At 39.4% G+C, this 26,233-nt stretch overlaps 1 protein-coding gene across 5 annotated transcripts in view; it reads left to right on the top strand.

The window, feature by feature from the left end:
- The window catches only part of ZNF385D (zinc finger protein 385D), a 339,897-nt gene that overhangs the window by 179,079 nt on the left and 134,585 nt on the right, over positions 1–26,233 (top strand). For 3 of the 5 annotated variants that reach the window (XM_088463432.1, XM_088463455.1, XM_088463428.1), the window contains exon 3: positions 7,966–8,076. The exons of the other annotated variants lie outside the window; for them this stretch is intronic. In XM_088463432.1, coding sequence (XP_088319558.1) covers positions 7,966–8,076 — 111 coding nt within the window. The remainder of the gene's footprint in view (positions 1–7,965; positions 8,077–26,233) is intronic. 5 annotated transcript variants of the gene reach the window in all.

The raw sequence follows: 26,233 nt of genomic DNA, 5'->3' as shown, positions 1-26,233 counted from the left end.
AAGGTGGGCATCCTTATGTAGTGCTGTAGTGGCATAGCGATCGCAATGAATTAGTATACTAAACGCAGTTGAACTGTGTGTGTAATCTCAACTGCGATCGCAATAGCAATTAAAGCTGAATCAGGCCGCAAGGGAAATACTAATAATTTTCAATATAAACTAATGAACCATTCTATTCCAGTGTGTTTCTTGAATGACTTTCTATCTGTCTAAATTTCTAGAGAAAGTTCTTTTAATTTCACCTCCCCCTTTATTAGAATGATATTTCAATCCTCTCTAGGAGTCTGGGACCATATAAGGGAGGAAACAAAAAGCCTTATATGGTGAAAACAAAATAAAATTAGTAAAATATAATCCTATAAAACAGGCACATTCCACCATCTATATACTGGCAAAAAGGCATACCAGATATTAAGGGTGCAGTTTCCAGACACCCGTGATCGCATATACAGTTACTCCTTAAGGCCTCCCTGGAAAATGGACCTAGGAACCGCTGTTAGTCCGGAAAATGTTTCCCTAATGTTATCTCTGGTACTTTAGAAATCTTGCTGCAATTCATCGATGAGTTTCAACTCTCCTGGAGTCTTTTTCAAGGACACACCTGATACTGCTCCTTGCCTGTTTGAGGGGGTATCATTAATTATCATCATGAAGTTATTGAGATATCTGGATGTAATTTGATCAACATAATCATTGATCCTTTTGTGCATGATGTTGTAAATTGCAGCTACTTATGTCAACTTGTTTTTTTTCAAGAGCTGGTAGATGTCAGTAACCTGCATGATGGACAAAATTGAAGCCCACAGTGTTATTAAGTTCCTCTATTTGAAGGTTAACAGTGCCCCCAAATCCGTGATGAAATGATGGCTGTTTATGGTGATGAAAGTCCATCATATGACACTTTTGTGAGGTAGAAAAGGAACTTTCAAACTGTACACATACCCCTCTCAGATGTGCCTTGATCCATGAGACCCTCAATCACAGATTATCTTGACACAGTGAAGAAAGTGGAGGCTCTTGTCCTCAAAGACAGATAAATAACCATTGAAGTGATCATGAAAGAAGTTGGTCTTCATTATAGAAGTGTGTGAAAGATTATGCATGAGCAACTGCACAGAAATCTGCAGGGAAGGTCATGCTGTCCATTTCTTGTCATGGCATAATCCTAACCGATTACCTTCTGAAGTGTCAGAACATCACCAGCGCTTACTACTGCACTCTTCTGCTGAAATTGCAAGATGCCATGAAAGAAAAATGTTGTGGTATGATCAGCAGAGGCAGTAGTCTCCTAGCTGACAATGCACCTGCACATTCTGCCCACGCATCCGCTGTGGAAACCGATAGGTGTGGCTATGAAATTTTGCCCCACCCCCCTATTTGCCTGATCTCACACCCAGTGACTTCTTTCTCTTCCCTGAGTTGAAGAAGCCACTTTGGTGTAGGAGATTTGACAACACAAATGATGTAATTCTGGAAGTGGAACAGTGGTTCTCAAGGCAATCGCAGGACTTCTATAATGATGGGTTGTGGAAGGTCAAGAAATGCTGGCAGATATGTGTGGCTCTGCAGGGCGACTATGTGGAGAAGACTTAAGTTCAACATACCACATTTAACTTTCTATCGCATTCTGTTCATTGTGATAATTGAAACTTTATGATACCCGCTCATACATAAATGGTGAAATGTGCCTGCTTTTTTGGTTTATGTTTTATTAATTTTATTTTGTTTACATGAATTTTAATCAAATTTTATTTTTCAACATATGAGGCTTTTTGTTTCCTTACTTATATGGTTCCAGACTCCTGGTGGAGAAATCCAAGTGAGGATTGAAATACCATTCTAATAAAGGGGAAGGTGAAATTAGAAGAACTTTCTCTCGAACTGTTTGTATCTGTGACTTTAGACCCATAGAAGGTCATTTAAGTAACACACTGGAATAGACTGGTTCATTAGTTTATATTGAAAAATATAATTATTATTTCCCAACTTGGTGTGCAAGTAGTATACATCTGTCTATTATTTAATCATTTGGAAATGAAAGGGACACTCCAGTATTTCCCTGCTGCACTTGAAGCTCTGTTTTTTTTTTCTCCCACTTTTTTCTGTTGTATGACTAAATTCACTGTGGCTCCAATCAGGATTAAAACATTACATCGCCTGTCTACATAGCAATATTTGGAGTGGGACCTGGCAATTCAATATATTTTCCTGCGGCATCCGCAACTGTTCTGCTTCAAATTCACTGCACTTGAGCTGTCATGATATTAGGTGCATCCAGTGGCAGAATTATCTGCATAACTCAGAGTTTGAAGGCTGAAACCTAACTCATCAATAGGCCTCATAGTGCCTGCATCATTGTAATGGTCATAGTTCCTCCACTGGCTCCAATGTACAGTAATCTGGAACTGAGCTATAAGACTGTTACATTGTTGACCCTATTTATTATCATAATGACACCACTTAGAGATCACTAGAATTACTAAACCCTTCTCCTTTGCAATATATTTAGCAGTATATCCGGTGGGCCATCATATTCAAAATCGTATGCATTAATTTAATTGATGCATAAAGTATTGAGTTGATTGATGAGCTCTTATACCAATTTAGAGGGTAAAACTTACTATCTCTTTGGCAGGGGCAGGTGGTCAAAATTCACCTCTTCTTTTGAGCTTCCCAAAAACATATTTATGTTTGTTCTATAATGCATACAAGTATTTTCTTTTTTGGCAGTCCTTAAGGGATCACACCATGGGTTAGAATTACTTGAATGTGGACTTCCACTTTATACAGCATGAGGATAAATCAAGCAGAACTGGTCAACAGGGCTAAACATAAGCAGCTAGCTCATACGTAGCAGTAGTACTTGCAGGGGTAAAACGGGGCTTAACAGCTGTGCCAGCACCAGGGTATATAGTCAGATCTTTATTAGTGCATTTAGCATTTGATATTTTAGGATCTGTCCAAACATAAATGATTTGAAATTCTTAAAAGTCATGTACAACAAATATTTTGTTGGACTCTTATGATTATGTAACAGGCAAATGTTTGGTTTCTTTTTATGAAGCTATGTGCAGTGTTTAAAAGTATATGAAATCTGAAAAATAGGAGTATTTGCCTAATACAGCTGAGATGACTGGGTCACTCCCTAAATTTGTTATGGAGTCTGTCAGTTATGATCTGCTCTGGATTAGGCCTACAATAAAATCTTATCACAAATATTATAAAAATACCCATTTTGCCATACCTAAAATAATTCCTATAAGGTAGTTAGTAACCTGTACAGATTGAATATAATAGCCATCAAAATCACAAACATTAGTTCCCTGTAAACTTCAGTCTACTGAAACATTAATTATCATCCTTGAACTTTATATCACATCCTTTTTTTTTTCTACTGCTAAAATATACCTGTAATTAAAACCACATTACAGTGATAAATAATTAGTAAAAACACAAGCGAGTACATTCTGTAGTAACTATTACCCTTCTAGACCTTGGGAAGCATGCAAGTACAATTTACAAGGGCATAATTGTTACACTTACTGCTTGTTAAAATTATGAAGGTATCACAGTTATGAATGACGATCATATTTTAACAAGCTAATGTTAGATTTTAATAATGTTAACAATAAATGATAGACATACTCTGTAAATCCTACTTTGCATTCTATTAATATTTATCAGGAATGTAAAAGAGTCATAGATTTTAATGAGTTTTACTGTGTTTGCTTCATTCTCAGTTGTCAGCATCTCTTGGGTAATATTCTAATGAAGTAATTAACCTCAATTTTAAAAATAGCCCACTTTTTCTCTCTCAGATACAGTACATCTTTCATGCTCAGTAAGTTAATGTCCTTTTGTCCCAACACAAAAAAAGAATTGTAATTCATTTTCTTGTTGCAACCCTGGAGAGTATTCCTATACAGTTTGTTGTTAGGCTTTTCTAGCAGTAGAAAAGAGATTAATAATTAAGAAGCACCAAAATCTTAGTATTTTCTAACTGCATCATATGAATTCATGTTTTGATTTTCTCTCCCATGTGCTGTTTGCAACAGGATGAACATCTAATATTAAACTGTATGTAGTAAGGTGATACATAGTTATATTATTAGTGTGGTTGGAGAAAGACACAGGTCCATCAAGTTAAACATTTCTAATATCTAATCGTGCTAGCATAATTCCTAGAGTTAACTGTTCCTTTATTTGATTTTTATATAAAGAGATTGTTTGTCAATTTTTCAATCTTAAGCATTGGTATAAATCTGAAGCAAGTAGCATAGATTAAAAGAAAGGTTATAGAGTAAGCTATACCTACTCTAATGAAAACTTGGGCTTACAGTAGCAAGGATTCTATTACATTTATTTGAAGTTAACAAATTTGCTTGTTGTGAGACATTATAAAAAAAACTATGTTTTTATTCTGATGGGATCAGCCAATAAAGGAGAAGTCTACTCAAAATTAGGTGTTCAGAGTTGAGTATAAATCCACAAATATAATGTAAAACCTGTGTACTACTCACCTAGGTTCTGGCGTCCACCTGATCTGCCATTTTGCCATGATCTCCTTGTTTCTCTTGCCATCATAGTATAGATCAGTGATTCCCAAAGTGGGAGTTGCTAGATTGCCCTAGTGGGAATGGGCCAGCTGGGGGCGCTAGAGAAATAACCAAGATACCCTCCTGCAGGCAATTGGGTCTGGACACAGCCCCTGCACTAGAACCACTACTAAAAGGGGCCAAGATGAACTACATTTCCTGGCAGAAAACATGAAATCTAAAGGGAAGAGAGTCTGATAAGAGAACACTGACATTGAGAACAGCAGATAAGTGCTATTGATTTAGAGAGAGGCAAATGAATGGCAAGTGAATACTCTTCCCTTACACTGAATGTGGAAAGACTTTTAAACTGCCATCAGTTTTGAAAATGTGAATGGAAAATACAATAAATATCATGACAATATAATTGATAGGTATGGTAAATACAAAATATACTGACAAAGCAAAATATTTTGTGTGTGGCCCTCGTCGTTTTAAATAAACTTTAGAAGTGACCCTTTATTTAAAATTGGAAATAATTTGTTTTGAGTAATGACCTTAATGGGTGAGGGTTGATGGAATAAATTTATTGAACCAATGGGACGGAAAAAGTTTGGGAATCACTTGAATAGGTCAACAACATTGTCATTGCTTATTTGTAAGGTGCCACAAACTCTGCAGTGCTGGGGTGGTGTAAAATGTAGAACTACAGCATTACTAATGTGAGGGTAAATCCACAATGTTGGTGGATGGGAGGTGCTATCAAAATGGTTGCGCAAATTTGAATTTCCCCCTAAGTGTTATCTGGACTAATAATACTGATTATTTAAAATTGTATGAATAAAGGTTTAATATTTGAATTTATTTTTTTTTTGCACCTAGTGCACCCCAACATATGAACTCACTTAAGTCTCTTTGTTGTACTGGTTCTAATAACGTAAATTGCAAGCAGGGAAAGAATATCTCTCCATTCCATTGCATAAAGTACTGTACAGTAATATTTTTGAATTACTATGAAATAGATCTAAGCCATAAATACTCTTCTATTAAAGTGAAATATTGAAAAATAATGTATTAGTTGGTGCTGTAAACTAGTTGCTACCTTTAATTTCATTAAAAACTAGTGTAGTGTGCAGATTCCCTTAAGCATACTGTATGATATGATGTCACATAGAGAAGGCAAAAATAGGATCAATGGGCCTGATTCATTACAGATCGCTATTATGATCGTTGTTGCGATTACGCACACAGTTCCATTGTGAAAATATGCTAATTTTTGCAATTGTAATGCCGTTGCAGCCTAACATCAAGACGCCCACTTCACCTTACACACATCTCTAATACTTAGCAAGTGTGCAAAACCATCGGTAACATTGAGTACCATCAGAGCCTCACGCACACTTGCACAAGGTCTGATCTTACTCAGAAATTGCCAACCTCATCACACGCAGTGAAAGCCCAAGCTGCGTATGGCATTGCAGGGGCTAATTTATGCATGCCCATGCAACAGCGTTCAAACATACTGGCACGCCTGCATTTCGCGGACCACCCCCCGTCACCACCCCCAAACGGTCACTTCCTGCCAATCAATTTGCGATTGGTCTGCATAGTCACTGAGATCGCAGTCCAATCGCAGTGAGACCTTCGCACATGCGCACTGCGATGCATACGCATGCGCTGTAAGCAACAGTCGGCTGTCTGCATCTGTAATCGCAGTTTAGATCGGTAACGAATCAGGCCCAATGTTCTCATTTACTATAATTAGAGTCAGTAAAATGCAAGCCTACATCACCCCTTCTAAAGGGAGGTTTTCATTGGGAGACTGCACATTCACTTCACTCTTTCAGTTTGGACTGCTCGTTTAGGGAATATGGTTAGTTAGTCATATCCTGTGCTGTGCACTCATAAACAACTCTAAGGGCCAGCTCATGTAAAAGGCATTAATGTAGACCCTTTATGGCAGATGTTTTCTTTTCTTCCTGTATTCCAGAGAAACTCTGATAGGTTAACTGGTTTCTGAAGCTTTAGGGTGGGGTTGCCTGAGGTGGGAAATTCTATTATATTGTTGGCCCACTGGAAAGGGCAGTATGTGCCTGAAAAAGTTGTATGATCTGTACAGTACTGTGTATATACACATACACACATATTTAAAGGACTAGTGTTTTGGACCTAACATTCACTGGGTAACTAACTAATGTGATTGGCGTTGCAGATATTTATTCTTCCACCTTCCCATCTCTGTCCTCCACTAGCTCCACATCTTTCTCATCTCTGTCCCTTCTTTCTCCCCTTCCCCTGTGTCTGTCTTTGCCACTCTATCATCTCTGTATCCCCTCCTCCCTATCTTTTTTAATTCTTTCCTGCTTCTCCCCACCTCTCTCCCATCTATCTATCTCTCTCTCATTTCTGTTACCCTACCTCTCTTATCTTTGTCTCCCCTCCTCCTCCCCATCTGTCTCTCTCATCTCTATCTCTACCTTCCCCAATCACACTCTCTCATCTCTGCCCAGCTTCTCCTACCCTGTGTCTCTTCATATTTACAACCCCTTCTTGCATCTCTGTCCCCCCCTCTCTGATCTATGTGATGCCTCCCCTAGGGTGGGGAAACAAAGATGGGGGGTGGGCATGGGGAAGTTGAGTTCATTGGCTTTAGGTGCTGACAGGACTCAGTGAACAGTCCTGTGTATGCAGACAGTGCTGGGGGAGAAAAGAGGCTGTATCTGTCAGGAAGCCAATTAGAGCTCTGAGGGGAGTGAGGGGTAGTACCACCCTACAGCTATTACTATGCAGCTGGTGGATGGACACAGTAGCTGGTTATATAATATATATAATATATATGAAAGTATTTCTGTAAGCAACTTATTATTTAATTACTTTAAAGGAAACTTAATTTAGTACAATTTGATTTTCGGTACTGTCTAACTTTTTTATTTTGTGTTCAACTCCATTTTGATCACACAAGACTGAATAATATTGAGCAGGCATCCATTTATCACATGGTCCATGGAATTTTGCAGAATCATATTGAAAAGTTATAACATAATGAAAGATTTAATTTGCATATGCAAGTTAGTTGTTAACTAAAGATCTAAAAAGAATGTTTAAAATAGGAGTTCAAATAGCTTTTTCTGCTTCTAATTTTATGCAAAGAATAGTGCTATGGAGGAGAAGTATATAATATTTGGTGCTTACCCTGATGAAAGCATTATGGTTGTTGAGAGTTACGCATTCTTTGTGCAACTAACTCTAAAACTCACAAAATGAAATATAAAAAATCCCATACATATATATTTTTTATTGTTCACAAAGGCATGCATTCATATTGCCTGCTAAACATTCATTCAAGTGTAGGGCTCACCACTGCTGTCATCTTCATCATATGAAGATAAATCTGGGTTAAACAAGACTTATTTCTGTCTTTCTGTTGCAGATGGACCCAGTTCAAAAAGCAGTTATAAATCACACATTTGGGGTTCCCTTACCACAGCGAAGGAAGCAAATCGCCTCCTGCAATTTTTGTCAGCTGAAATTTAATTCTGAAGTAAGTTTTTTATTTTCTGATCCTCTTAGTCTATATAATGGCACAAATAAAAACTCAACATACAGCGTATATAGCCACGCAATTCATTGGTTTCTGAGTAAATTGTTTTTAAGCTATTTTTAATTTTCCACAAAATAATAGTGATTTTTTCTACTTTCACAGACAAATGTCAAATATATAAAAAAAACAATTCAATTACTTGACAATTATATGTCAATTTTTTTGTTTTTTTTACTCGAGTAGCACAAATGAAAGCCAGTTATAATGATCTTAGTCATGGTCATAGCATTTTCTAATTAATGGAAACTGTGACCAAACCAATATAGTAATAAAAAAACAAATATATTATTTATTTCATTAATTTGCTATCTTTCTTGTGCAGTACTTGGTAAGGATATTAATAATTCTGTTTCAGAAACAGATGTGTTACACTAATATGTTGTTTGCCTTATGATTATGGTCCAAATGTAGTATTGAAATATACTCAGAAATAAAGCAAATCCAATTAAATGGGCAGAGTGTTTCCAGGATTGATAGTGACATCTCTCCTGATGAGGTAGAAGAACCGGGGATCACTGTGAAGTTTCTTTTTCCAGAACCATAAATGTTGTTTCATTCCTCATAATAAAAAAAGTTGAGTAACCACAAAACGCATTGAAATATCTTGATATGTTTATTATGACAATAAAAAGCTAGTAAGAAGGTAAATCCTTTATCAACCAGTACAGCAGCTCTGCAATAGGTGAGTTTTCCATGTTCCAACACACAATGCTGTCTAACAGTCCATTAATATCTGTGGTTTGATAACATTTGTAGTGATAGTTATATATTCTCTGCTTATCTGTTAAATTGGTGTTATGAGTGCATTGTCAATAGTTATCTTAATGGGAATGAGGATATTTGTCATTGTGGTAAAGCATCACCATTACATTTGATTTTAAGGTCTTGAGTTTTTAGAATATGGCCATAATAGATTGCCTGAAAGTTTAAGTGATTGGAACAAGATAGGTACAACATATTTAAAATTATTGCACATACAAATTCATGTGACATTATAATAGCAAATACAATGAAAGTTGCTTTGTATTTTTGAAAGTATCTGCAATCATAAATGGCAATACAATAATGAAATGACTGGTTGCAACACTATGACATGTATAGTCCATGAAAATTATGATCTAACATCTGAAATATGCAGGTTCATGTTTGGAGTTCATGGTAATGCCTGTAATCATGATCATCTCTAGCTACATTCATAGTATTAGTCAGTCTAATGAACAATGATTTCCATGTGCATCCATAGTCTTAATATTATGTAGGATTACCTTTAGGTAAATTCACAGTCATAATCAGTGAACAATGATCTCAAGGTGCATCCATATTCTTAGTCTGATGGATAATGATAACCATATGCATGCATAGGCTTTTGATAATGATACCCCTGCAAAGGAATTAATGTAGAATAATTGAGCTTTTGTGTTTTATTTGTCTATCTATCTATCTATCTATCTATCTATCTATCCAACTATCTATCTATCCAGTGCTGTAACAGGGCTCTATGCCGCCCTGTGCTGGCCCTGCCCTTTAAATCCATGACATCATGTCTAGGGGGCTCAGCTGCTGACTCTGGTAATTAGAGCACTGTCTGGTGATCAGGAGGGCGCAGGCTCCACAGGCTGCCGAGTGCCTGTCCAAAGCATCCTTTGGATGCTCAGGGCAGCTCTGCAGTTTTGCTAGTGGCTGCAGGGCACCGTTCGAGGCACAGTGCAAGCCACATACAGGTGCAGCGGGGCAGCGACAGTGCCACCCAAAGGGCCCTGTGAACTGTGCGGTGGCACTGCTCACACACCCCTAGTTAAAACCCTGTATCTATCTATCTTTATGTGCTTATCTAAAATAGATCACTATGTGAACACTAGCATTTTGCTTTATATTTTACATACATGTCAATGGTACATTCACTTAATTACCTATTAATTTAAATATATATGTTCACTACATTAGAAATTTTAATGAAATGAATAGCATATTGACATGACTGGCATGAATGAGTCAATATTCATTGGCATGAGTGGAGCTACACGGCATTGTCAGTTGTTATTTTCCCCACATCAATAGAGCTTCAACTAATCTCTTTTGATGGTTGATTAAAACAGGGAGTCCCGAGGACTCCTCTCACCGCTAGCCAATCACATTCAGCTAGTTTGAGAAACCACTTGTGATTGGTTGAGCAGCTAACTGTTGTTCCTGTCAGTTAAGACAGAAATTCTGCAGAGCAATTCATGTCAGGCAATTACTACATAAGCTTTACAGTGTATTGAAGAAAAAGAGTTTCCTTGAATTACAAGAATATAATTTCCAGCGCATTAAAATACAGAACATATCTCATGGATTGCAAGAAGAAAACCTGTGGATTGCAAATAAAGAACATTTCCCATGAATTACAAAAATGATTTCCAATTGGATTACAAATATAGAACATTGCTTGTGGTTAACAAATTATGAATTTCCTTTGGATTACAAAAAGATCCATTTGGAGTACAAATAAAGCAGATTTCTTTGTTTAATAAATTGGGAAACAGACTTTAGGAATTTTTATTGTTTAAGTAAAAAAATTATGTGTAAATTATTGACATAATTTTTTACAATTTTAAGTGCAATGGGATAGTGTTTTAGGGACCTTTTTCCATTATACAAATTAGGAGGCAAGGGGTCCCAATATAGTGATGACCAAACTGGCTCTAGCTCTCACCATGATAGAGGACCCCACACAATAGGTTTTCTTGATAATGGTAGTAAACACTGTAGGCAATCTAGTGGCTGCAAGAGTGTACTGTAGGCAGGGGATGCAAGTTTTATGTATATATGGATTTTAATGTCTGGGACATCTCCAATTACTTTCATTGGAGTGTTTACATATAGTACACACACTACAGTAGAAACCATAGTAAAGTAAATGGGCTATTGAAATGAATGGGAAAAGCTCTGTTATAGTTGTGTTTTTACGCATGGATACTGGTTGTCTTGTTTACAAGGCTCAGGGGCTGGAGGGTTAGGGTGAGTAGGAGACTGGAATCAGGGTGGGAGTATATAGGACCTCCTCATATGCCACTCTCAAGTGTTGGCGAGACCTAGCCCGAGACGTGGAGTCTAGTCCACCTGAATGATTTCACCAGTGACACCTCCAAGCAGGATGTGGGTGTTCGCTGCACCAGATGAACAGGTCACGACCTGAGAGAAGCGAGGAAACTAAAGTCCTACTAAAAAATATAATAGGCCACCAAGGGTACAGGCAGAAATGTGCTGAAGAAGACTTGAGAAGAGATTCTGCAGTCACTGACAAGCGATGGGGATAGCACAGGTGAATCAGATGCTGAGTGAGTGTTAGAACCACTTATAGGATTAAGTGGTCGCTGATAAGTGATTGAATCAACTCTGAACAACCAGACACTGACTGTGGTCTGACGTAGATGCTGGTTAGCGATGGGAGCAGCTCTGGGAGACCAGACGCTAAGTTGTGAACTGAGTCCCACTTCTGATGGTGTAGATGCTGGTTAGCGATGGGAGCAGCTCTGGGAGACCAGACACTAAGTTGTGGACTGCCCCACTTCTGATTGTGTAGATGCTGGTCAGGGATGGGAGCAGCTCTGGGAGACCAGATGCTAAATTGTGCACTGGATCCCACTTCTTGTGATACAGATGCTAGTGAGCCCTAGGAGACAGCCCTGATGGAGAAAACGCCCGGTTGAGTACTGAATACCTCTACGGGAGATACTGATGCTGGAAAACAGAATAGGTTTGGAAACAGTAATGAGCCGAGGACGCAGCAACAGCTAGTAGACACTAGTGAAGCAAAGTTGCACAGGCAATTCCTTGTCCCATGAGACTACCTGAAATACCCTAAGGTAATTGTTCATTGGACAATGACATCAGCTGACCGACCACTGGACACCCATTGGAGAAAACTGATCAGGCGATACTGCGGCGCCCATGTCCGCACGCAGAGAATATGATGCGCTCATGGAGGTCTAGCAGTCCCTGAGAGAATATCCGAACCACTACCTGAACTGCGTCTGGCATCTGGACGCCTCAGAGCCTGAAGACGCCGATGCAGAGGTAAGCAGTGGCCGATCCCAGACCGCATCCTGACTAAAGGCTTTGAATTGGTCCAATGAATATAAACTGCATAAAGGCATTCAGCATGCACTGTAAACTTCAAAACAAACTCATGTGTAGACCAATTACATATAGATTAATTTTCACATGAGTTGCGCACTCTGTTTTAGTTAAATACGACAGTGGGTAGGATAACAAAACAGTGATACTCTTGCCATACCATTGTGTTGCTGCTTTTTGTAAAGATAGCTTGAATTCAGTTAGACCATGAATTGTTGTCTTAGTGACAACAAGTTCAGATTGATGTAACAAGCAATTTCCAGTTTGCAGAGTTGTACCCAAAGATGAATACATAAAAGACTGCAGCTAAAAATGACTTCTGTAACAAGCCATGTAACATATAACTTTTTATTAAATTTTATTCAATGTTATAAAAGGGTAGCTGTATTTTGCTGAATAACAAATATGTGTTTTATATTATCTAAAATCTTTCAGAAACTTCTATAGAATTCCAAGGTCAGTCCTTGCTCATTATTGTCTATTTAATCTTTGGGTCTGTTAATGGTTCTGTCAGCATATAGTATAGGCAAAGAACAAAACAAAATGTCCTTTTTGCTTTGCTGGTTTCAATGGAACAGTAAACATGGCTTGCAGAAAGCTATGATTACTTTCCAATTTGGAAATGCAATTTTTTTTTTCAATATTAAACAAACATCTGATATACATAAAAAACTATGTAAACATTACCATTAAGTAACTGAATGGAAACCATATCTGCACAAAAAAAGTCTCTTTCCTTATTTGATATGACTTAGATGTAGTTATGACAAATATCAGACAGATCTGGAGCCACCAAGACCAGATTTGGACTTTTGTCTGCTAGTATTTTAAATTATTATTGTTGTGTATTGGTCCAGGGTACATAAGATGATAACAAATGTGGTAAGATAATGAAACAAAACAATGGCCAACCCTCTATCTGCAATTCTACTGCACTAGGGATGGGACTGTGTGACCTTTCCACAAACCCTAGAGACCACATAGCCTTCTGGTGGAGTAATGATTCCCTTTAGACCCTGTTCCTAGAAATATGTGTCAAAGCACGAGAAAACCACATAACCAGCATGATCAACTAGTAAACAAATAACTTGTTGACTGAAATTGAACTCAGTATATTGTTATATATTAGTCAGTATCATTCTTGCTAACTCTTGAAGAACGTCCAAGAGTCTCCCAAATTTCCCTCATCTCATCCACTTCTGCAGTAAAGTAGGCAGGGCTGAGCTGTGCATTCTTTATGAGTTGCATCACCATGACCATGCCTCCTGCTGGAGATTGATGTAAATTGTGTAATTTTGCAGTTGGGGTGTTGCAGTGATTAAGCAATTCATGGCACTACACCCCCTGCACAGGGCCTTAACTAGGGGTGTGTGACATGTGTCATCAGACAGGGTATTCAGACCTGGGGATGACACTGTCACTGTCCCATGGCCATTTCTACTGGCTAGCAGGGTGCCAGCATTACTGCTGCAGTGTTGCCTGGAATGTCCTTTAGACACTCCAGGCAGGCATCTTGCAACCAGTGCAGCTGCTCAGAGAGTCCTGAGGACATCATGCACTCAGGGGGTGGGGCTAGCACAAGGCGTCTGGCCAGCTTGTTACTGTGCTGCCCCCTGCAGTTGCCAATGGGACCTTCCTTTCGAGGATATGGCAGAAGAGAGCAACAAAGTTGGCAACTATTGGCCTGAGTCAGAGATGGACGCAGTAGCAAGATGCCTGCAGGTGGCATCTTAGGTAATCCGCAGCTGCATCCCAAGATGCAGCATCTGATTACTTTGCCTAAACATTGGTCATCTGAGTAACCTTCAGGTGGCCAGTGTTTTCACACAGCTGAAGCCAATTTGACCGCAGACACACACCCATTTTCTTGGATGCTGCCTGGCACCGCCCCTAACTGGCTCTAGTCTGTCAATCAGACTGTGGTGTCTAAGCACTGTAAGCGAGCTTACTGTAGGACATCTGCATTTGTGCAGTACAGATCATGTGCATATCCAGAACTTCGAACATCGGAGTAGGATGCAAACTATCGGATTTGGGTACCACACTGAAACAAGCCCAATGCACAGTGCATACATGCAATGGAGCTTTTGTAAATAGAAAAAAGTTTGCTTTTCTGTCTACTAAGTATATTATGTTGTCTTACAGTGTTCAACATACATGTATGTGTAAAGGGGGTTTCTACATTGGAGATCCCCCTTCTGTGTAATAGAGTGGTAGGAGCAAATTGTGTATCCCTTCCAAACATAGAAAGAGTGGTGTCCACAATATGCAACAAAGATCAAATCAATTGAGTTGTCTGCAGTGATGACTGAACTGAGTCACTACAATAGAGTCTGTCAATTCAGTAGAAAATAATGCATTATTCAATGAGTGTTGCTAAGTCTACTGAATTTTAGTTACATTAAGTAATAATTCCATTTAATGGTTTTTAATATAACACTTGCCTTTATAATTAGTGGTAGATGTGCTGCTTTGAATGCTGATATCTGTGTTTCACAGTTATCATAAAGAGAAGTTTGAAAAGTTGGAGCATACAGTTATTTGCTGCAAATTATACAAAATATGCACATGCATCTATAGCAGGGGTCAGTGAACTTTTTTACCTTTTACCCCAAAATATATTTAGATACGCCAACGTTACCCCCTTGATTTGAAAGGAAGGAAATCATATAGTAGTGCCCCCATAGTATGCACCTGTAGTAGTGCTCCCATAGTTATGCCCCTGTAGTAGTGCCCCCATATAATGCCCCTGTAGTAGTGCCCCCATATAATGCCCCTGTAATAGTGCCCCCATAGTTATGCCCCCATATAGTGCCCCTGTAGTAGTGCCCCCATATAATGCCCCTGTAGTAGTGCCCCCATATAGTGCCCCTGTACTAGTGCCCCGCATATAATGCCTCTGTAGTGCCGCTTGTACAAAAAAAACCCAAAAAATACCACTTACCTTAATCCCTGCTCCTGCATCCGCCGCCGTCCTGTCCGCACGGCTGCTCCTCGGAACTATGGGAGAGACGTCATGATGTCTCTGCCATAGTGCACATGGAGAGAGCTGGAAGCTGGAGTTCAGAAGAGAACCCCAGCCTCCAGCTAACGCGGTGATGCAGGGAAGGAGCCGGGCTCCCGCTGGTAATAACATCTCAGCAGGCGTCCGGCTTAGAGCCTCCCTGCATGCCTGGCTGTCCGTCCATTACCCCCAGGAATTTCATTTTTACCCCATGTGGGGTAATTTACACCTGTTTCCTGACCACTGATCTAGAGTATCATCCCCCTTTCAGTCCACTCCTGTCCATTGCTGTCACAAGCATTCAATAGAAAGAAGGGGAGACTTTATTACAATAATTTGCAGAAAATTAATTTCTGTCTTCCTTTCATCAAAGTCTATTTTTTGTTGATACATGTTCTTCTTTCATTTTTTTGCCCTTTTACAAATGTGTTTCTTTCTAGTATGTGCTTCTTTCTAGTAAGCAGCTAATTTAATCTAAGACACAATTTAATTTCATCACTTTCTACTGCACTCACCACATCTCAGTTAAAGACCCATTTGTCATGTTTTAAATGGTGTGCATGTAATGTAGTTGGTCTCAGTACTATTTCTGTAGTCTGTCTACTTTTTTCCGCTGACTTGCCAAACGCATTTACATGTAATCATGTTGTCTGTGTCTCCCTTGATGCTCATTGATGCAGGGATGACTGTCTCCTGCTGTTTTAATCTATATGATAGCTTTTATGTGTGTTATGGTACATTTCTACATTAGCAATATTTGCTTTTGATATGGTAAATTATGTCTTTAATCAAATTGCCTCTATATATCTCTATTTTCTGATAATTTTGACAAAAGTAACCCTGGCTTTTAGCAGAACCAGCAATATCAGCAGAACAACAGTGTTTATGTAAATATTGAGACTATATTTAAATCATTTATGAGCCTCAGTTGCTTCACAGATGTGAATACCCTCCAAGAATCTCTTCACATAGTAAGACTATGTACAGTAAGTGTATCTGATTGCATCTAAAAATCAATGAATGGTTGCACAGGTTTCATATTATGTGATACGTTCCTATCATAAGTTGTTTAATGTGTCTTTTCTATTTCATTCTTTGTAAAGAAGAATATATCTTCTTTGGTCCTTTCCAGAATGAGTTATTGTCTGCACTCCATCTCACCAGATAATAAAATGTTTTGTCTTAGCTATAAATCATTTTGCAGTGAATATTTTACCTGCATACTAGTGAAATTGCCACCATATGGGAAGATTTCAGTAGATACAGCTGATTGGCTTTTCGTTATATTTTGTTCAATGTAGCCTTAATCCCTAAATTGCCATCTTTTTAAAGCTGTTCTGAGCAGAATTTATTTTCTTAACACTTACTCACCAACTTACTGTTTATAGACCAGTGGAAAAAGCAAACTATGAAACTTAAATAGCAAAGGTCAGTTATGGTACATAACATGGCATGGAGGACCCTAAGCTTAGTTAAAGTAGCTGCAAATACTGTAGCCTTGATGCAAAAAATTGGAGGCGACCTGGTTATGCAGTTTGTATTAATAATAATGATATTATTATTATCCTTTATTTATATGGCACCGCAAGGGTTTCGCAGTGCCTTACAGAGTACAGAAACAAATGAGCACACAAGACAACAGTTATTAACAGTACAGACAATGCAGGACAAGTGCATGATTTATATACAATGCTGCATAACACCTAAATAAGCAAGTAAGGCAAGAAGAAGCATGTGAGGGAAGAGGGCCCTACTTGCGAGAGCTTACATTCTCAAGGGGAGGGTCAGACAAACAGAGGTGACACAGATGGGCTAGATAGTGAGGAAGGAGCATAGAGTAGTGGGTTAGGATGAGCGTTGGAAAGCATTAAGGAAGAAATGGGTCTTGAGAGCCCATTTGAAGACTAAGAGCCAGGAAGCCAAGTGATGAAGGAATTTAGAGCGAAGGCCAGGGAGACGAAAAAAGGCAGCTACTCGAAGAAGTTGGAAGAGGCAAATGTCATGAGTGTTGAATGGAAAGAAAGAAATGGAGGGTTCAGAAGGTAAGAGTTGGTAGGAGTGACCCAAGGATAGAAGGACCCCAAGACCACCACAAGGGAAACCTCCAGGCCAGGGTGTGTGAGAGAATGTGAGGCCCCCATAGGAGACTGCTGCAGGAGCAGTGGTGTCAGATGGGTAAATCCAGGGTTTGGTGATGGCAAGTAAAATCAAGGCATTGCAGATGAAGCGCTCGTGAACGGGGACCAGTTTATTATAGACAGAACTGGCTTTCCAGAGGGAACAGGAGAGAGAGACAGAGTTAAGAGGCGAGAGGCGAATGAGATTATTAGGGTTGATGTAGTGTGGAGGTGATATTGATCTAGAGCAGGGGGATAAGGAGTGTGGGGTTATGTGGCTGGCTTCTGAATGAGGAAGGGTGACAGCAGGTGGTGGGTAAGGTGGAGGTTTAGGTTGGTGTGGGGGGGAAGAGAACAGGTAACTTGGAGAAAAGAGAGGGTGCAGGGTTTAGTGGTGGTTCAGCAGGACCATGATGAAAGAGAAGTGAATAATACTGGAGTTACGGGAGATGCAGTGGAGAGCCTTATATGTGATGAAGAGAGACAGAGGAGGGGAAGGAGGGGGAGAAGGTAGAGGGGACTATGGATGGAGAAAAGAGGTGAAAACTGGTGGTAGAGGAGAAAATAATGTAGCTGCTGAGTGAGGGAGGAGTAGAAGAAAAGAGACATAGTGTAGATGAGGCAGTTGGGGGGAAGGGAAAAGTCAGTATTAGTAATGAGTGTGAGATACAGGAGCAGTACAGTTCCAATGTCAAAATCAGATAAAAGGAAGAACAGTGCTGGAAGATGTAAAGGCACAACTACAATAGTATATTATAAACAAAATGAGTTTAGAGCTGTCAAAGTTGCAGGACTTTAGAATTAGTATAAAATATGATTATAAAAATAAGGTATAGTGTGAAACAATGGTAGATACTACAGTGGTATAGCGATAAATTGACAGTGGTATTGGAATGATTTAAGCAGTGTAGAGTAGAAACACAACCATACACAAATTAAATGTTCAGCAAGCAGGTAGTGGCTTGTAATCCTGAAGCACGGTGTTGCCAAAAGGTGTGTCCAGGTTATATTGAAAGCTGGTGGCTGAGTTGCAGGGAATGTAGAAGCTCAGAAGAGCCTTTGAAATGTTATCCAAGTTATATAGAGTTATTTTAAAATGTTGTCCTCCTGTCTTCCTCCTGTTTAACCCCTGTCTAACTCTTTAAGTTATGCTGTACATGTAGTCCCACTTAGAAAAAAAAACCCACTTTGAAATAAAACCTATGCAGCCTTGTACAGGCCTGCAGCCTTGTAACCTACTGAGTATATAGTGAAGCATAACATGTGTAGTCACTGATTGCACCCACCCCCAATAACCTCACCCACACCAGATACAAGTCATAAAATTCTAATACAAACAAACAGATCCTAAACAGCATCCCATGAATCTAGGAGATAATATATACTGATATAGTCAGATCTTAAGTCACTCTGGAGTTTACAGATATTAATTAAAGACAATATACCTAGAAAATCAGAGTATTCCAGACAGCATTGGTATTTCTATAATAGATGCCTGGTGCAAATAGATGTTTACCTAGAAAATCAGTGTATTCCAGACCGCATTGGGATTTCTATAATAGATAAATATGGGCTTAGTCGGAGCCAATGTTTTTGCTATGAAGGCGGGTAAATACCTCTAATAGTGCATAATACACTATGTAGACAAAAGTAATTGGACACCCCCGCACAAGCAAAATGCACACCATGCATACCATTGCACGTATGTTCCAAATGGCCACTAATGTGGCGTATTTGAGGCCCATGCACTTGCAGTTCTATGGAAACAATTAATGTTTTTATCAGGACAACAATGCCACCTGTCATGTTTCCATGGCGATGCTGGACTGGTATACAGAAAATTCGGTAACCCGGATGGACCGGCCAGCTCAGAGTCCAGATCTTAATCCCATTGAAAACTTCTGAGATGAATTGGATGGGTGCGTTCAAGGCCGACTCGACCTTCTTCAGTGTCACAGTTGGCCACTGTACTTAAGGCGTAATGACAAAACATACCACATGCTGTTGTCCAGGAACTTGTGGACAGACTGCCATGAAGAGTGTCTGCAGTAATCACTGCACATGGTGGACCTACAAAGTACTGATGTCAATAAAATCTTGTTGATCTATTTGCTGTCGGGTCCAATCACTTTTGTCTACAGAGTGTATATCACTTGCCAGACTAGGCAGTGGGGAGAGCCAGGTGCTAAAATACACACATCACTCTTATATCCAGTTTTCTCATCTCCCCCAGTACTTTGTACTCATCTTCTCTATCACTATGCAAGTTCTCTTCAGACAGGTGAGCAGTTCCTCTGTGTACAGCAGCATAGTGTTGAAAGCAGCAACAATAAAAAGAAACCCAAAGAACAGCTCTTCATACACCAAACAGTGATAACGCAGTAATAAAGCAATAAAGACTTGCATTTTTTTTTATATCACACTGGTATTCCTTCCAGTTTTCTATGCATATACTGTATTTGAATCCAAAATATCTGCCCCAAAATGTCTGGGAGACAAATACATTTTTGAGAATTCTCCCAAACTCACGGTAGAGATGGCCAACTTTCAGCATCCCACCAATTTCCCTAGGGAAGTGATGGAGATGGGCCTTAATGGCACAATTTACTGCTGATCACATCATCTGTGCACTGCATATTGTGCTGTGCACCACCGTGCTTGCACCATGACCTTCTCTTCAGGAGCTTCTAGAGGGGAAACAAAAATATCTGAAAGTATGGTCCAAAGTACATTTCAAGAAAATGTTAAGAATTAGGCTATCTTTAAGAACATACTATCAATGCGCTATTAAAGACAGTATCATCTCTTTGCACAAAGATTATTAGTTTGCCCTAACATGGCATAGAATAGTCAAAGTATAAGTCATATTTAGCACTGCTCACCTTAACACAGCCTTGATATGGTTTTAATCATGATAAGCCACATTATATGGTTACCAACAAAGCCTCAGGCCATAGATGTTTGGTGAGTAGCAGTAAAGTCATTTATCATTTTCTATTAGAAATAAATAAATAAGAAAGTTACAGTAACTGAGACCATTTTGACATTTAACCCCCAGACAGAAAACCTATCATTCATTTCTGGAAATGATTGCTGAATCGTATGTAGGAAATTAATAGTAATCAAGATGTTTGTTTTTAAGCATGTCCTAAGGGACCCAGTCTACTTAGAGTGATTGTATAGTTGAGTTACAATAGGAAAGCTATTGTGAATTGAAAACAGGAACTCTTCCAAGACATTGTGCACCTTTACTTACAGTATACTGTATCTAGATTTACTGATTGATAGAAGTTATTATCAGTCAGCTCTCAGCTATTGACAGGACCAGTGAACCACAAATTATTCCACGTTTTTATTTGTTAACATAAAATGTCATGGGTTCCCATATGAACTAAACACACTAGTTATGCTGTACACTTGTGGCCTATTTTATCATAAGATGCAGTAGACTCATGCTGGATTAGCATTACGGAAGGTAGGCGTGTAGATGTGGTTTACCTTAAAAGGAAACCTTTACTTTGCATCATGCCTATAGCAAGCTATTCATTTATTTTGCTGGTAGTGGGGAGTTTTTATGAGAAACATGATTTAGGTTAGGTGTATTGTGCAGGTCATTGTCAGTACATTCTGCTCAGCAACACAAAATATGTTTAATTATATGTGGGTTCAGTTCATGGATTGGGGTTTGGAACATTAATGTGGTGCTGAGGCCATTTCTTCATCAGAGGTTATCAAGCTGGTATTTCCAATTATCACTTTATATCAGGATTTCCCAAACTAGGTCCTCAGGCACCCTAACAGTCCAGGTTTTAAGGATGTCCATGGTTGTGCACAGATGGTATAATCACACTGACTTAATTACTAATGAAATGACCTGTGCTTAAGCATGGATATCCTTAAAACCTGGACCATAAGGGTGCCTTGAGGACTAAGTTTGGGAACCACTGCCCTATACAACAAACAAATGAAGCTTTTTACCAGAGGTGTCACCAGGTTTTGTGACACCCGGTGCGCACTCCTTACCCCCTCACATGGCGGACCCACGAACTCCCAAAAAGGGACATGGCCTAACAGAACAGGATGTGGCCTTGCGGGAATTACCTCTGGGGGTGTGCCCAGCATCCCTGGTGATGCTGGGCTTCCCCCAGAGACTAGTTCCTGCACTGTCGGCTCCTCCTCTGTGACAGGAACAGAGTTCTACAAAAGAATGTCACACTGCAGCACCCGGCTCCTGTTACTGAGGAGTAGCCAGCATTTTGGTGTTACCCCCTCCGAGGGTGACACCCAGTGTGGCCTGCAACCCCATAGTGACACCACTGCTTTTTGCCCTATTATCACACATTCGAATACCGCTACTATTAATGTATGTGATGTTTATGCTAGTGATATGTTTTTGTTGATGCACAATACAAATTATGTTTTGTATTGTTTATTTTTAATTTTGAGCACTTAATAATTTTGTATTATCTCTTTTCATTATGTCCCCTAGAGTGCACTTTAACTGTACAACTATGGTGGAACTTTGGTATCATACAATGTACATCAGTTTGCCAGTGAGTAAGAAACATTGCAGTAATGAATGCTGCATCTGTAAACTTGCATATTCAACCGTCCATACAATTTCCTCATAAGCCATATTCTAAAGCAATTTCTGTTCTTGAAGTTTTGTGGACCAGCTGTTTTCAATAAGCTGGAACCAGCAGAGATTAAGTATACTCTATTCACATTACACTGTAAAATCTGTTTTTAATTAAATATCTGCTCAAACAAATGCACTATAATGTCCCAATGGTGAATACAAATAGACATTCTTTTTTGTCTGTAACATTTCCTCTACAACAATGTAGGACAGTACATTTTACAGGATACACTAATTGTTAGTTTTTGTAAGACTTGGGTGATAAAATGTCACAATTTGTTGCTCACATCAACTGCACATTTTTTTTGCAATTTTGCTATTTTAGTAATCTTTGAAATCCCAAGTAATAGTTATGTTACATTTTGGATTCATGGCATATTTTTATGTTACAATGATAACAAATAGAACCTATAATGCTTTCATAAAAGCATATTCTGTTATCAGCTGTCACTGAAAAGCTGCAGCATTATTTGTTGCTGCTCTTATCTTAATAGCATGCTGGCATTTCAAGATTAATTTTTAGGAAAAAGGGAACTTAACAAATAATTTAAAGAAAATGTTTCAAATTGTAAATAATATATGAATCTTAGATAAAAAGGATACCTATGTATTATTGTGCCGTCTTTTTATTTTCATAATATTCTGCTGCTACCAGTGGAGGTCTATGGAGGCCAGGCCAGTGACAGGCAGGAAGGATTGTGGGAAGTTGTGTGCAGACTAGCTTCCCTTGTACGTTAGGACTTAAGAAGTGAGGTAGTGCCCTGAATGGGGTCTAGATTGTTTTATTTTTTGTTGCTGTTTGCTGATAATATTAAAGAATAATTTTGTTTGTTTTAACCTAGACATGCTGTAGGGTGACCCTTATTTGAGTACCCCAGAACAATATATATATACTGTCACGAGATCTAGTCAAGGGGTGCCATCTCCTGGGCTAAATGGTAGTACTTATCTTGCAGCAGCCAATTAATAGCATACTAGTCTATTGCCTTTGTACAAGTATCCACAGCTGGTTTTATTTTGCAGCACAAAATATAAAAAAAAACCATAAAAAGAAATTCTGGCCTGTCCAGTACTAACTATAACTAAGTCTCCATATCTAAGGGTGGGAGGAGCTAATGTCAAAATCATACAAAACAGCATTTAAATATAGCACTTACTGTACATAAAGCCGTATCAGTGTCTCTCCACAGGTCTGTCAGCCTGCTCCCCAGTTAGTGAGAGACTGCCCAGAGAAATTGACACACCTTTTATCAGCCTTTCACAGGTGGTCTGGCAATCAAGGCTACTTATTACCTGGATAATTACTACTCAGAAGTTAAGCACCTGGGACATATATACCTCCCATCAACAACTTCCCCAGTGCTTTTGTCACTAACTATATATATATATATATATATATATATATATATATGCATAGTGTGGAAGGGCATGTGACCTATTGGTAGAGTGGCCAGGGAAGGGCACTGGGGTACATAACTTGTTCGATGGTATCATGTAAATACTGTATATGTATATTACCACAGACAGTACACTGGGCTCTGGGTGTACAAGATGTTAAGTGAGTTGCACAGCAGAGGTGCATGTGGCAGTTAGTCCACACATGATACATCTTAACCAGGTTTCATGTTTATTTAACTAGTTAACTATTATTTGAGTGCCTGGCAGGCTGGAATTTGAACAAGGTGGTGCAGCCCCTGATAATCTGTCTACAGAATTGAGAACCTGTTCTTGTGCAAGAAGGGTCCACATCTATTGTATAATTTTTTTATACTCTGGATTAATAGTTATGATTAGTCTGCATGATTACTGTAGGTTACCAGTGTTGAATTTATAACCAATGGAGTTTTTTAAATGTAGCTAATGGTATTGAACTCTTTAACAATTACAGAATAATATACAGAATGGGATATTTGTAGTTGCAATACTGTATATCAGGGGAAAGGGGCATCATAACATTAAATACAAACTATTTCCATTTGATATTCAATGCAGTCTTATATGTTGGGTCTAAGCCTTAATACAATGCTTACTTTAATCACTCTATAAGCAAGCATTATCTGGAATGGTTGAAAACACACTACACACATTTCGCCAGTATTGATTATAGGAGATCTATGAGTAACAATCAGGCTTGAAAACCCTTTAATTTAGCTAGTAGAAGGCCATATTTTATGTAAGATATAGCAAACCTCAAACATTTCATTCTACAAATGAAATTACAATTCTAGAATTCCTCAAGATTTGACAAATTAAAAATGGAAAAAATTGTTTTTATTATCTCTTCGCCTACCTTAAACTCAGCATGTCTAAATCTGAATATATAATCTTCCCTCGAGTCACACTTCCCCTCAAATCTCCCTCATCATCCACTACCAGGGCCACCAAGAGGAAGGTGGGAGCAGGTACTAATTTCTGGGCAAGGCAAGGGCTCGAGTCCAACACTGCCTCCCCTCTTACCTGTTAGCAGCGACAGCAGTATCTCCCCCCAGACCAGCACATGTTGCTGTGTGCTGGGCTGCAGTGGGTTCAGGAAGGCTGCTGCTACTGAGCTGCAGTCCCATCTGCCTGTGCAAGGTGGGAGAGGAGAAATCACACTGATTGCCTACTGCCCCCTAGTTTTTGCCCTTGGCACAGTCAGCACCCAACACCACTTTGCAACGCTGTAAATATTTTAAATATTTTTTTTCTAAAGGGGCATGGCCACTCCTCCCATGATTAAGTCACACCCCCTAAAAAGTAACTGGGCCCGGCCAAGCTTTCTATGGCCTTGTCCACTACATCAGTTTCCTCAGTCTCCCAAGCCTCCTGCCTTTTTGTCACACTTAGTTCCATGTTTTACTCCTCTCATCCCATCTCTCTCAGTTTTGTTGCCTCCACCTTCAAAATATTTCTAGAATTTGGACTTTGTATGTATCTAAGATGCAACCAAAGCTCTTATCCATCTGCCTGACTACTAGACTACTGGAACATCCTCCTATAGGGCTCATATTTACAACAATCCGCATTTTGAATGCAGATTGTAGTGTGATATTAACGACTGAATTCCCATTGCGAATTCAGGCAATATCACAGGGATTTACTACAAATCCCTTGCAGGGACAAAGCTTGTGAGAAAACTCTATCCCTGCAAATCCCCTCTGCACACCAGTTTCTGTATTTTCGGAAAAAATACTGTGACAAAGTGCCCGCGGATGCGCCAACCAGCCGCCGCTGCTACCCCCCCAGCGCTAAGCCCTGGCGCTAAGCCCCTCCCCCTGTGATCACGGACCCCCTGTGACCCCCCCCACAACCCCCCTCCCTTAATTACACTTACCTGCATGATCCGGGCCTTCGGTGATGTCCTCCATGCCTCCAGTCAGGTGATCTCCCATACTGCACTGGGACCTGATCACCTGATGACCGGGCCGCAGTGCAGTATGGGAGACCAGCTGACCGGAGGGAGGACATCACCCGGAGCCCCGATCACCGGTCCATGGAGTCAGGTAAGTTAATTTTGTTTTTTACAATTTTTTATTTTTTTTTGCAGTGAATCAGTTTGCAGTCTGTTTAGACCACACAGCTGATGATTGGGACCGACTCCCGGCTCTGCTCTCCCCGTTAGAGCAGAGTAGGAGTCCGGTGACTGGGGGAGACCCTTTATAACGCCACCTCCAGGTGGCGTTATTATCATAGGGCCGCCCCAGGTATTTTTTTCACTATTTATTTTTAGTAACTACCAGACAGATTGCATTTCCCATTACAATTATGGGAAATGCGATCTGCTTACTAAAAATAAGTGATACATAGGGGTTGGAGTAGAATTTTACGAATTCTACTCCAATTGCCCTGTAATAACTATAGGTGATACTAAAATAATGTGAAAAGGGTGTGAAAACACCCTTTTTCACTTTATTTTAGTAAAAATAATGTTAATAAATAGAGCCCTTAGTATCTGGCTTTCCTCTCACCCATCTATTCCCACATCAATCCATTCTAATTCCTGTGGTAAAACTTATCTTCTACTCTCACTGATCCACATCCACTGCAAAACTCATATTTACACTAGCTCCCAATATCCTCTAGAGCTCATTTAAAATTATTTGAGCTCACCTAAATATACCTGCCCTTAATACACCTCATCCCTCATGCCAACCTTAATATAACTTTAATTTGTGCTTTACCTCATCTCTTATAACCATGTCTCACATCTGGCTAGCAGAGTACCAGAATTGCTGCTGCAGC

This window comes from Taudactylus pleione, unplaced genomic scaffold, assembly GCF_031769625.1.
Source record: "Taudactylus pleione unplaced genomic scaffold, aTauple2 ptg000053l, whole genome shotgun sequence".
NCBI lineage: Eukaryota > Metazoa > Chordata > Amphibia > Anura > Myobatrachidae > Taudactylus > Taudactylus pleione.
This window is presented reverse-complemented; position numbering and strand designations above follow the sequence as displayed.